Here is a 14,176-nt window from a genome sequence, read left to right on the forward strand (position 1 = left end):
CTTCGCATGCAGAAGGGAAATGCAGCGAGGAGCCATAGGATGTCTTGAAGACGGTTGACTTCATCGATTAGAATGTGTTCTAATAAAAGACAAATAGGAAATTGGACGAATAATTGTTTGGAGGTTAACAAACAAGGTTGTGAAATGACACAAGGTCATATTTCTACTGTGTTGTCGATTATTCCTGTAGCGGGTGAGATGCAAAACAAGACAGAAAGGATTTACTGTGTCAGTTATGGGTTTGTGAGGGGTTCAGTACCGTCCTGTCACCATCTACTGAATAAGTGAGAGTCCAGCAATCAATCAAAACACGGTAGTGGTGAATTAAGACCGAGAACAGTTCATAATGAAAATGAAGAGTTGGACGAACTGAAAGAAAAAGTCAGCGTGAACCCAGTGGCCACAGATTGCTCTGCTCACACAGTGTGTCACATTTGTTGCTTTGTGTGTTTTCTAACGTCGTCTTTAGAAACAGTGTCGTTAATATCAAGCTCTACAGTGCGACGGCTCCGGCCTACGAAACGCAATGATGTATCGAAGATCAACTACAGTATTTGCATGTATTGTAGCATAGCAACCGTTGTTTTTTCTCTGGTGGTTCTGTAGCCTGTCAAGCATTTAACGGCTTCGTGGCTCTCTTTGGTGTCTGCAGATGAAGTGTGCAGTTTGTCTCGATGTCTCATCGGCGCCGACAGAGATAGAACTGTTTTCATGATAAGCTTTTTAGTTTATGATTTTGTTTGTACATTCAAGAACAGAATGAAAGCGAAGAGGAGCTTACACTTAAGCTCAAATAAACATAAAAATACATTTAACTGTTATTTTTGCTACTTTTCCATAAACATTTAATACCAAATTGAACGTGTTGTATCTGACTTAAAGACACGGGATTTACTTTGCTTTGTAAAACTATATCAATAGGACATAATCCAATAAATAACCTGTCCCTGAAGTTTTCTTCTCCAACAAACAGTTGCTATTTAATGCGTTCCGTCCACTTATGAAGATGATCTAGGCTTTGTTCATTTACGACCTCCTGCTCTTCTTCCAGTATTTAACCTTCAGCAGGTGTTTGGGTCACGTATTCATTCTGGGAAAGTTAACGGGCTAATGTCTCCACCGCCTGGGAAACCTGGTAGATGCCGCTCCGTACACAGACACGCGCTTCCTGTTGAGGACGCTAGATGGCGCTGTTACTTCTACGGCCGACGTTCAACAGGTCCCATGACAGCGATGACGACAGCCGTGCTGATTCTAGTTTAATTTGTCTGTGGTCTATTTTTCTTCACATTTGTGCGTTTTCGTTTTTGACCGAGCTATGCGGCTTTCCACCAAAGTAAACTTGAAATTTCAACACTTTCAACACTTCACAGAGGTTCTGTTCCCCTGCACGAGGCTCGTGGCCTCTGGAGCCTCTGGGTCAGAGCCCGGTACCAGGTCAGCTTTCCCTCCACACCTCCTCGTGCAAACGTTCACAAAAATTACACTTCATGTTGTTTTTTGTCACATTTGCCTTCATGGTGGAGACAAAATTCCTTTAGGCTTATTTACGCTAAATGAGAATAAACATATTAAGCTTAATGAAAGCAGCAGTAGCAAACAGGTTGCAGGCTGTGTCACATTCACAAGTGAAGCATTTTTAATTATGTTTGATGTCAAATATCAATAATTCAACCGCATGCCGCCGTGATTGACTGTGATTAGACTACACCAGCTGTGTGTCTCTATCGTGCGGTACTTCGTGATTCTGAGCCGGTGGGTTTTTGCATCACCAGTGGATGTCGTAGTTCCGTCTGGCGTCACCTCTCAAGACGAGCTGACCCGCAGCGGTGCCGGGGAAGATTCGATCCCAGAGAGAGAGAGAGAGAGAGAGAGAGAGAGGGAGGGAGAGAGGGAGGCTGTGAAAAAGCGGCAGGAGGAGCGGTATTTGCTCCAAGGACATCGGCGACTCTTAAATCCGGCAGCTCGCTTTTTTACGCAGGAGATTTGAAGAGAAGAAACAAACAAAACCAGAGGAGCTAAAACATAAACACAGCCTTTGATCGCCGGTGTTTTCGCGTCTTTGCAAATTCTTCTCGGGTAAATACGGCTTTCTAGAAATTGTGGCAAACTTGACGTGTGCGCAGAGAGCGCGCGCTTCTTCACTCGCTGACAGTTCGCATCGCGCGCCGTCTTTGTTCGGTCGACGCGTGAATGCTCTTGTGTCATCACCAAACTTCGCGTTCTCTCCCCACCACGCACGCGCGCACGCACGCACTCACGCTCGCCCGTTCTCCTCCCCGGCGCCAGAGACCCTCGAGCACCGACCATGACGCGGGCCGCGGACGTCGCGCTCACCGTGCTGCTCGCCGCGTGCCTCTCGTGCCGGAGCGCGCGCGGCGGCTACGGCGCGGGTCCGTTCGCGGCGCAGACGTCCCCGCCGGACCCGTGCTACGACGAGCACGGCAACCCGCGGCGCTGCATCCCGGACTTCGTCAACTCCGCCTTCGGGAAGGAGGTGAAGGTGTCCAGCACGTGCGGGAAGACGCCCGGCCGCTACTGCGTGGTGACGCCGGCGGACAAGGGCGACGAGAGGACGAGGAGCTGTCACACCTGCGAGGCCGCGAACCCCAAGAAGTACCACCCGGCGGCGTTCCTGACGGACCTCAACAACCCCCACAACCTCACGTGCTGGCAGTCGGAGAACTTCATTCAGTTCCCGCAGAACGTCACGCTCACCTTGTCCCTCGGCAAAAAGTTCGAGGTCACCTACGTGAGCCTGCAGTTCTGCTCCCCCAGACCCGAATCCATGGTGATTTACAAGTCCATGGACTACGGCAAGACGTGGGTGCCCTTTCAGTTTTACTCAACCCAGTGCAGGAAGATGTACAACAAGCCCAACAGGGCCGTCATCACCAAGCAGAACGAGCAGGAGGCCGTGTGCACGGACTCCCACACCGACATGCACCCCCTGACCGGCGGCCTCATCGCCTTCAGCACGCTGGACGGCCGGCCGTCGGCGCACGACTTCGACAACTCCCCGGTGCTGCAGGACTGGGTGACGGCCACCGACATCAAGGTCGTCTTCAGCCGCCTGCACACGTTCGGCGACGAGAACGAGGACGACTCGGAGCTGGCGCGGGACTCGTACTTCTACGCCGTGTCCGACCTGCAGGTCGGCGGCAGGTGCAAGTGCAACGGCCACGCGTCCCGGTGCCTCGTGGACCGCGACGGGAGCCTGGCGTGCGAGTGCAAGCACAACACGGCCGGGCCGGAGTGCGACAGGTGCAAGCCGTTCCACTACGACAGGCCGTGGCAGCGAGCGACGGCCAGGGAGGCCAACGAGTGTGTGGGTGAGTGCGTGCTATGTCCTCACTGTTACGATAGAGAACGGCGGCAATATAATAGTAATAATAATAGTAATAATAATAATAATAATAAATTTGGCCAAATTAAATCCTTTAACGCCTCTGCAAGAAACACACGTTCATTTTCATTCACACTTTATTATTTTCTACCTAATGTATCAGGTGTGACGTGAACATAAAAGTATTTCAATAAGTCCTGTACATTTATTATCCACACTTTTTTTCAGACATTTTTGTTGTCTGTATTGAAATAATTGAATTTGATAGTTACATTAATATCTAATTTAACTACCGAACAAACCCCCAAGAACAAAAAAATTGCCAGTGTTACTGCATAATCATTAATAACATATCCACACAAGGGCAGAGGGCAAAATGGCTGCAGTATTTATATTAAAGTGATCAGCAGCAAACTTGTGTTCTTATCTCAGAAGCTGTTTGTATCTGGGCGTCGAGGTGTTTCATCAGCTGCAGATCAAAGCTGCAGGAGTGTCAGTAGTAGTGTTTGTATCGTGGTTTATCACGGTTATAACGCGTGGACATGCAGATCACAGGTCTCTGCTCTGATTTATCTCACGCACCTGAGATGAGAAAGGAAGATAGAGGACGGGGAAACAAGCTGTAACCTGTGAGAGGTGACTGGCGTTTGTTTGCATAGTTTATTGAAATCATTTGTTTCCTTTATTGGAAGAAGAATGTGTAACAAAACATGAGATATGAGATTGACACGTGTGTGGTTTTACTTCAAATGTTGCTTTTTAGATTTCAAATAGTTTCTTGTCATGCTTTTAGTCATTGCAACAAAGTGCCTTTAACTTAATGTCCAAATGGCTCCTGCTGCTAAATTGAAAAGCGTGGCACAGGCAGAAAGATGCTGATGAAAAGACAGAACCTAAAAATAGCAGCCCGTTACAGAGAAAGGCAGAAATCACCTGGCGGAAGCCGACGTGCAGCCTTGTTTTTCCGTCCTGCATTGAGTCTGCATTGTTGGAGTCAGCGTCGGCCTCTGACAAGCAGCAGCTGCTAAAAGGACTTTTGTTTGCCAGCGTTTCCAGAGCTCAAACGCTTTCTTACGGGCAGATGTGAGCGCGTGGCTCAGCGCGTAGAAGCGTTTACGCAGACGTTCGGCTCCTGAGCTCGTCATAACGCGCCGGTCAGCCATAAAACCACGGCACCTTATTATCAGATAACCTAGATTTTTAATGAGGTCATCCTGCCCTTCCAGGTGATTTGCTCTGCACATTACACGGCCTCAGTTTGATTTCTGTTTTGTACCGTTTCCTGGGTTAAAACTAAAAAGTGATGAGAAAAAAACCTCTTTGACCAGAGAATAATAAAGGTGGTGCCTTTGGATAAAATCCTAAAAAAAAATCACAATGTACAAATAATATCAAAAATTCTGCTCCCCAAGAAAAAAAGTAAAAGTAAGTAGACTCAGTTCTCCAAATTCAAATAAGTTATTATCCTAATAGTATTTATTTATTGCAGCAGCATATTTAACACCTCAAGTTAAATATGAGTCATAGAAAAGAATAAATCCAGCCTTTCTGGAGCAATAGAAGTGTTTGAGTGCATTGGGACGGGTCTGGTGATCACACGGCACCGTGCCAGTGGATCTCAGTGTGTTCTGGAGTTTGGGCTCAGAACTGACGCGAGCTTTTTATGGACCCCTCCGATATTCCCTAATATCGAGAGAGGAAAACATAAACCCGGCTTGGGCCTGTTTCTGTCTTAAAGAGCACTTTGCTGATTGCTTCCATCGGGGTCTGACCGGGCCTCGGCGCCTGTGAGCCGGCACCTCGGCCCATTTGGGTTGTTGATTTTTAATGCGACGCATTCAAGCACGTGTCGCTTCGGTGGCGTGGTAGAAGTCCAGCGGTCCGGTCTGTGCTGCTTACTGGACCTACTGGCACCGAGACATGACGAACAAGCGGGCCGGAACCGCACGGAAGACAGCGAGAGAGAGAGAGAGAGAGAGAGAGAGAGAGGGATGAGAGGAGGACGTGTGAGGAGAAACAGAGTGACGCGTCCTTCATCTGACCATAAAGTCTCGTTCAGGAAGAACATAACATCTCAGTATAGTTATTTAAAGGAACAGTAACACGCTCCAGGTGCCGCCACACGTCTGACTGACAGGGTTCTGTTGCTCGGCTAGAACCTGACGGAATGACCTGCTTTTCAAGGCCACAACCACTTGTTTAAAAATCAATTAGTGTGTGCGACATTAAAAATCAGTCCGACGCGCTGCTCCTGCAGACACATGTTAACGCTTAGAGGCAGCTGCGCCCTCGCCGGTGCATTTGTCCTAATTTCATGGATTACTGCCCGAACCATAACGAGGGTCCGGGTCGGTTCCAGAGGAGCCGAGGTGGAGGAACCCACTATGGATTTCACGTTTCCTTGACGGGACTCAAAAAAAAAAAAAAAAAAGGAGAGATGCTGTTTCTTCACAGTAAGTGGAGAAGATCCGAGGACGGCAGAGCGAGCGCCAGAACACAATAAAGATATCGCTTACGCCGGGCTTTGAGACCAGAACCACAGGCCACAAGCGCCGCCCGTACAGCTGAAGGTAATTCAGAGTAGCTTCTGGAGAAGACTGTTAAAATATCAAAAGCTGCACCATGAAAACATCATTAAACAACTTTTGCCCCTTAAGGTAATTCAGGTTTTCTGGTCTCTTATTACTTTTGATCTTAAACAGACAGTCAAGTTTTAATCCGACTAATTTCAGTCTTTATTTGCAAATAAAAGGCGATGCTTCTCTGTAAAGGACACTGATAGCGGTTCTGCAGGCCTTTTTCTTTTCTTTTTGTTTTTTTTTTTTTGCTGTGACTGAAGGTCTGGTTAATGTTTGAGCAGGTCACCGCGCACCTTCATAAACCGGCATCCTTCATCTTCAAAGGCGCCGGCAGCAGGATGCGCCGCTGGGCCCGAGTCGCGAAGAGGCCGAGGGAGACGCGCTGCACTTTGCTCCGCGTCGCCATTCGTCACCTCCACTCGTCCCTCGCCGTCCAACGACGCCTGCGAGCGCAAACAAAAAGGGGCTGCGCTTCGGGTCTTTAGCCGCGAGTCCAAGCAGGGGAGGAAGGGGGGGGAGAGGGCGACGGCCTCTTCCCCCGAGCTCGTATCAGTGTTTACGATTCGTTTTGTAAACCGCCGCCAAGACGACGAGCGTCTCGGGCTTCTGTTTTAGATTCGGAGACCTGTTCTGTTTCTCACGCAGACAGGAGACACGCACGGTGCATCAACACAACGATGGGCACGCGCGTGCAGAGACCCGGGCCCGGGAGGGAGGCCCTTCAGAACTATGGCGGCTCGGGCTCCAATGGAAGCAGTAGGAGCCGAATAACAGAGACCGGTGCATGTTGTTAACGTTTACAACAACACGAGTTGTGTTGAAGACTCAATTCCGCAGCGTGGTGTACAAATAAGATGTATGTCTTGCCTTAAAGGTGTCCGCCTTGCTCGGTAGGACGCCATGTTGCCTCTGAACGGGCGCCATCTTACCTCCGGCCCGCTGCCTCCTGACACCTCTGCCGCGGCCTGGAGCGACACGTGCTCAACCGTCCGCGTCCGCCGCGTACCGTCACGAACGTGACGGCGTGTTTTTACGCCGTCACGTTCGCTCTCCGGAGACAAATGTGGGCGTCCACTGAAGATTTGCAGCAATCTTTCATCAATCTCCCCGAGCCGCAGACGCGGAGCGGGGTTTTCGCTAAAGCGACGACAGCTGTTTCATTATTTTTATTGGCGCCTGCGCGTTTTGACAGCAGCGCCTGTCTGATCAAAGCCGTCCCACTTAGGTGAAACTGGGTCGATGCGTTGGAAATTGAACACAACCTGACAACGGTTGCTCCTAAACCTCCAGCAAAGGTCTTAAGGCTGTCGCCGATAGAAGGGCTTCGGAGGAATGGAGGAATGTGGATGCGCGCGTACGCACGGACACGCTCGAGCAGCTGCTCCTCGTGTTTAAGTCCCCGAATGACAGACGCACGACGCTCTGCTCGGTGTCTGCTGATACCTGTTGCGTGCGTGCGCGTGTGTTTCCACGCGCTCCTCTCTGGCAGCAGGACTCTGACGTTGCGCAGCGCGTTTCGAGCAAGACACATTGTGCAAGGCCGTCTTTTAATCGGCGTTTTCTGCCAGTAGGTGTTTATGCAAACAGTAATTCTGCCCGGGACGCGAGCAGCCATTCAGCGCCCGGGGAGACGTCTGTTAATGAATTAATTGGCGACTTGATGCCGCAGTGAAAGCTCGCCTTAGCTCGGGGAGGATCTGTGTGCGCTGTGGTTTTGGCACGGACCGCGAGATGAGTGTGCGCGACGTGTAATGGAAAGGTTCGGTTCCAGCGAAGCGCTGGATGATTAGGGGTAATTAAAAGCCCGTGTTCACACATGAAACGCAACAGGCCGGCGCTGCGGCTCATCAGCTTCATGAATCAGAGGCTCTGCCTGTCTGTCAGAAATGTGACGCAGTCTCCAAAAAGTTACGACGATTTAACAGCAATCGGAAATAGCGCTTGTTTCTGAAAAAACAGCGACCGTTATTTGTTGAAATGCGGTGGGACGCTTTCAACGCCTCCTGTTAAGTCAGAGTCGCACAACAGCCGCAGCAGCAGCACACAAACATCCTTCTAGGGAATCAGAACACGTCAACGATTACTGCCAGATATTGAGTAACGAGACAGAATCCCTGCCCCTGAACGCAGCACAGCACTCACGTTGTAACGGTGTCAGTTTGGCACCTTGTGCGTTAGAAAATCTGAAAGACAGGAGAAATCTAACCCAAACCTACACATTTAATTAAGAAATGATCCTACTAGAGGAAAGCAGCTGTGACCTGGTTACTTAAGTGCAGGTCATTGCAGCGAATAACTATCTGAAGCGCTGCGCAGGAAGTGGTTTCTTCGAGCATTACTACCCAAAAACCCTGCATTCACAGCCTCCCAGAGTGAACACGTACGTGTGTGCGACCGGATCCCGAGTCCGGGGCCAACGCTGCTGTAGGCGATTACGGCTGATGACCTCAGCACCTCTTTGCGTGGCGGCAGGTGAGCGAGCAGCCACAGAGAGGAGGTCGAGCGCGCTCAGCCAAAGCAAATATATAGTGTGGAGTGGAGGCAGCCGCAGACGGAGCGGAGCATGAAACGGAGCCAGGCTCAGCGGTGCTCAGGGCTCTGCCTCCCAGCGATCCCTGGATGCATTATTAATGACGTTAAATGTTAAAGCGCAGCATGGAGCCGGCGTTGACAAAACGCATCGCAACAAGTCCTGAAGCCGGTGCAGCGCTTGTTGCTACATTAAGCCACAATTACACAAAGTCTGCTCGCACTTAAAAATGAAAGTCTTGGCAGCGGCTCCTTCCAGAAACCCCCGTAGCTGACGGGGCGGCTACAGCACCAGTAACGGCAATAAAAAATAAAAAAAACGCATCCAATTATGTGTGTGTTTGTGTGTGTGTGTGGCTGAGAGAGACGGGGAAAATAAAGAAGCAGCAGGCTTTTGTGTTTGGTTCAAGGGCAACTGCTCTGGGAACAGTCGACGGGACCACCTACTGTAGCAGGAGCGCGAGCCCGAAGCCGTGCCGTGACGCTCCGTAGGTGATTAATGGCTGGACGGAGTCACGGCCCGACGCGGCGGCGCGTTGTGTAGGTCACAGCGCCCCCCACTGGTCCCCCGGCGCACTGCAGCTGGAGCTGGTTCACTGTGTGAACGCTAATGAATTTACAAATGCAAAATTATACTTTAATAGTATCAGATGAAAATGGATTTTGTTTGTTCGTTTTGCAAATTTTACCCATCTTACAGAGAAGATGTATTATACACAAGGTCTGGTTCTCCTCCTCTTCTCTCTCTCTCTCTCGCTCTCTCTCTCTCTCTCCAGACACACACACACACACACACACACATGCAGAGTTAGAGAAAACACCTGCGACAGATCAAGCAGAGTCAAACAATTTCATTTTGCGTCAAACATGCTCACACACTGCCAGAGAAAAAAACTCCCCTGGAATTCTTAGTGCATGTGTGTGTGTATTGCTGAATAGCCGACCGTGATTTATCACCAGTGTCTTTGTCTTTCCCATATAAGTCATGGCACAAGCACTTTGTGTGTGCATGTGTGTGTGTGTGTGAGGGGGGGCACACGGTCGTCATGGATGCCTCAGAGTCACTGTTGTGTTTGTGTGTGTGGGCCTGTGATAGTCTCTGTAGTAATACCGCCCAGCAAGAGTCATAAATGTTTTAGTCGCTCTTCTCTAAATGGCGCAGAGTCAAAGGAAACGAGCAGGTAAATAAAGCTGCAGCAGGAGACGTCAGTCAGCAGAGGTCAGCACCAAGTAGACACATTTCCCACAAACCTGGCTTTAAAATAGAAGCTGGGCCGAGTTTAAGGTGTAATCGCGGCGGCTTTTTCCTGTTTGTCACATTCTTAATGCTTTTCGGTTTTAGTTTGTTTCCACATTAAACGCCCGCGTCGCTCTGAGGCGCGGAATGCAGTCCCCTCTGAGAGTTTGCTCTCTGGGAAGGTCTGCGGGGTCATCTCAATTTGCCAGGGCTGATCCCAGGTTAATCCATCACTCATTAGCTCCCACAGATAGGAGCCATTAGTGGGGGTGATGGGCCGCGGGGGCCACACTTTCTCCCTCTCGCCTCCTCTTCTTTCGCCTTTTTGCTTCGTCGCCGCCTCCCGCGAGCGCACGCGATGTTCTCTCGAGAAACAGCTGGCATGTGAAAGAATAAAGGCATGCCTCGCATTGTTTCTCCTTTACACCCACCCCCCCGCTCCCTCTGGGACAATGCAGCCAATTAATTAGGCTCGGTGTCCAACCGAGACGGAGCGTCGGCCTCGGCCGGTTTAACTCCGCGCTGAAGGTCCATTACAAAACGCAGACGGCCGGTGAGAGAACAGAGACCCTTGAGACACGCTTGACTCCGCGAGCTACTAGTTGAAGCTATTTTAGCGGCCTCCGCTGCTGCTGGGGGGGGGGGGGTGGCTGATGTGGGAGGCTCCTTCCCTAGTCATCAGGTTCCCGCGTGAGACCCCTCTCAGCTTCTAATAACAAAAGGCTCCTAATGCTGGAGGACGACAAAGCAAACAAACGGCCTAATTACGGGGCTCGATAAGGAAATTGTCAGGAAATTAAGTCACTAATGGGGATATTTGTGTTATGAGATGATAGTTTGTGGCAAAATGTCATTTCCAAATGGGGGCCTCTCCATGTTTTCTCTTAGGTAGAGAACCGGACCTGTGATAGGAAAAAAGACGAATGGCCTCGCTCTCCTTCTCCTGGCTTTTCCCTCTGGGGGTGTCTAATCTCACTAGCAGATATTGAGATGGTTACCACATGTAGCAGGTCTGCGTGGATATCCAGATGTCCATGCGATCATAAAACAACCTGGAGAATACATTTCACCCCCTTTCCCGCCCTTGTTTTGCTCATATTTTCTCGGGGCAGGTTGTTGGCCGGAGATGAAAGTTGACGTGGGGGCATCGGGGGGGGGGGGGGGGGGGAGTCCCGCAGGAAAACAGAAGGATGTGGACGCCTGCAGGTAGCTGCTCCCGGTCTCCTCCTCTGCCTCATCCCGGTCCTGTCCCGGCCTTTTCCCCTTTCAGACTGGGACGGCCGTGTTGGGTTACCGCGAGGGGCTTCCACAGCAGCGGGGGGGAGGGAAATGAAGGGAACCCGAAGCCACGACAACAAACAAGATCGGCAAAAAAATAAAGAACGGGGGAGACAAAGAGCAACAGAGGGGTGATTTAAGGAAAAGGATAACAGAGGCTCATAGGAAATAACACCTCCGCCGCCGGCGAGGAGGATTTCGCCTTTCAGTCCACGGCACGAGGGGCGAGCGGCGGCCGCGGCGACGGGGGGTATTTGCACAGATGTGAAAACCTCTGAAACGGCCGACGGCGCGATAGAGGCTCCGTATCAGACGCGGCACAACGAGCCTCTGTCGGCTTTTTTGCGGCTTCATAAATCAGCTGCAGGATGTTAAGACAATAAACCTGCGCCGAGAGGTCAAAGTGTTTTCTGAAGCCATTTTCATTAGATTAGCTTTAAGTGGCCTATTTGACCATTATGGCCAATTATGGTGTCCCGCTGAGTCCTGTACGTGAGTCAGGCCCAGCCAGAGCAAACAGAGGCCAGTATCTCCAGAACCAGTAACGCGGCGGGGCTCGTATTATTCCTGACAGAAATTACACAGCCACTTAGGTTTCACTGGAAGGCGCGGCGCTGGTGGTAGCTGCGCGTAACGCTGTTAGCGTTACAGCGCCCGCAGTGTTTGGATGAAAGGGTGAGACACTGATGGTCCGTTTACATCGGCCGCGTGGAATTAGCATCAGCGCGGATGAAGCTGTGCTAGCGAACCGCGGTTGACTGTGGTTTGTCCAGTAACGTTTCCAGTGCCTTACTGGTAGTCTTTCACCTGTCCTAAAGTAAGATGCTAACACAAACAGCTTTGTGTCCGTGTGCGTCCCACCTCGGGCCCGGTCCGGCCCAACTCGGGCCCGGCCCGTCCCGGCCCGGCACCGGCGACGCCGTAGCCGCCTGTTAGCTTTGCTCTCCGCCGCCATGAAACGCTCTTTGTTCTCCCTCTCTGAGTTGTAACTTGCACTTGCGACGTTCTTCAAAAACAGCGAGCTTCGTCTGTTGTCACATTATTAGCGCTGCGAAATGGTTCTTTCAGTGCCGAGCGCGTTTCCCCTCGGCGTGTGTCAGCCCGTTTGCTTGCTCTGGCAAAGCGCACTCGGCCCCGTCGCTAATTGCCTTCTGCTGGTGACTAAATTACAACGGTGTTTTGGGTTTCTGGATCAGAGGGCTCCCTTTCCCCCTCTGTCTCCACTTCCCCAGATGTATCCTTCCTGCCTGAGTCAGAAGTGTCACATTTGGTTACAGGACACATGACGTGCTGCCATATTTTCTTTTGCCAGAAAATAGTTTCCGTTAAAGAAAAAAATACGCTGAGGTTCAAACAGTGTAATTAAAACAGAGAAGAAGCAGTGGTGTGCGGATGAAGATGTATTTACAGTTGAGTGTGTGTGTGTGTGTGTGTGTGTGTGTGTGTGTGTGTGTGTGTGTGTGTGTGTGTGTGTGTGTGTGTGTGTGTGTGTGTGTGTATTTACAAGCATGTGTGTTGCTCGTGGGCACACATTCATAGCCAGCAGTGGGCATCGAGCCACAACAGAGGAGTGTATTAAATTACTGGCTCTGGAGCCGGTACAGTAAAAACATCTCTGCTCCATCAGTGTCAGAAACAATCTGCACTGAGCCAACGAGCCGCCGCACGGACCTGCTGCTGCTGCTGCTGCGCTGACGACCGTCCCAGCGATCATTGCGCCCTTAACCCGTCCACTGAGACACGCTGCTTCTTCAGATTCACCAACAAACGGCAAGCGTCTTCAACGTCCACCCTCTTGGTTCGTGCGGTCACACACCTGTTTGATGTTTTAATGCGTGTGGTGAGGAGGCAGGCCTCCACTGCGCTGTGATACCCCCCCCCCCCACGGTGTTTTTCTTCTTGCAACTGAACTACGTGGACATGAGTCAAGTTTCAGGGGAAGTTATTAATCCCTGGGGGGAAAGGACTTTGCCCCGCCACAGCTGCTCTCTGCTCAACAAACAGGGAAAAAGAGAAAGACAATCCATAAACTCATAATACTTCAGCATCTGTCAGTCATAATGATATTCATTCATAATCTCTTTGAAAGTGAGCGACCACTGACCACAATTCCTCCGTAAGGCTTCACATAATGCTAATGATCAGCTGAGTGTGAAATGGGAAATATTGAATATCTTCAATTTGCATTTCTAGCCTCATATTGATGGTTTTGGTTCATAACGCTTCCCTTTAAACTGTCTTCTTCCTTGGTTTCTTGCTTTATGAGCTCAACTCTCCACCTGCAGCTCCACAAACAGATGTGGCAGCGGCCTCACACGCCATTAGTCAGCCACGCAACGTTAAAGGTGGGAGCGGAGGTCGGGACAGGAAGGATTCCCACCTGCCCTCACTCAGAGGAGCGCGCTGTTTAAACAGTGGCTCAGGCTGTTGAGGAATTTGGGATAAGGTTTATGAGAGTCCAGTTTGAAAACGGAGCAGAGCTGAGGACAATGTGAAGCTCAGGAGTGGGGTGTCACATGTATGGTTTCACTCCCTCCTCTGGATGAGACGGCTCGGTGGCAGGAAGTAACAGATGCATAGACACCTACACATTGCTCCCTTGTGTGCTGCTGCCGTTGTTATTACCACATTACCCAGAATTCCCACTGAAGCCACGATCAGGCTTATTTTATTTAGTTAAATTTTTTTCTGATTGCTCTGAATTACACCTGACAAAGCCACAATGCGTTCTGACACCAAAGCAGCCAAACCCAGTGACCTGTTGCACAAAATAATCAGACAGGGCTATTGGAACAATTTCCCATTTTATTGCGACCTGGTGTGGAGCCAGACCTGCTCCCTGACAGTGTTACTAGTAACTTATGGATCGTAAACGACTGACAAAAGGCCAGACAGCCAAGTAGCCGAGGGTCAAACGGCTGTGAGCTTCTGCAGGCGGGAGCGACGCAGGCGGAGAGCAGAATGCAGCTTAATATTTCATTTAATCATTCTCTACGTTTGGCTGCTGACTGGTTTCCTGGCTTATAAATATGATAAGGAAACACGTCCTCATTGCTCCGCCGCTTGCTAATGGCATCAGCGGCACAGAAGGCCTGGTTTCCCCTCAAGGATGAACGAAGGAGGGAGGGTTCAAGGCCCCTGTTTGAAGGAGTGGTAACTTAGTAATGGGGGCCTGACGCTGGAATGCGTGAGTGTGTTTGCGAAGGC

The 14,176-nt window shown here is 50.5% G+C and overlaps 1 protein-coding gene across 1 annotated transcript in view; it reads left to right on the forward strand.

Moving 5' to 3' along the window:
* Positions 1-1,809: 1,809 nt before the first annotated feature.
* Positions 1,810-14,176, forward strand: part of ntn1a (netrin 1a) — a 34,694-nt gene continuing 22,327 nt past the window's right edge. The window contains exon 1 of the mRNA XM_029146003.3: positions 1,810-3,332. Within this exon, the coding sequence (XP_029001836.1) occupies positions 2,309-3,332 (1,024 nt within the window). The 5' untranslated portion in view covers positions 1,810-2,308. The remainder of the gene's footprint in view (positions 3,333-14,176) is intronic.

This window comes from Betta splendens, chromosome 1 (assembly GCF_900634795.4).
Source record: "Betta splendens chromosome 1, fBetSpl5.4, whole genome shotgun sequence".
In the NCBI taxonomy this organism is placed as follows: Eukaryota; Metazoa; Chordata; class Actinopteri; order Anabantiformes; family Osphronemidae; genus Betta; species Betta splendens.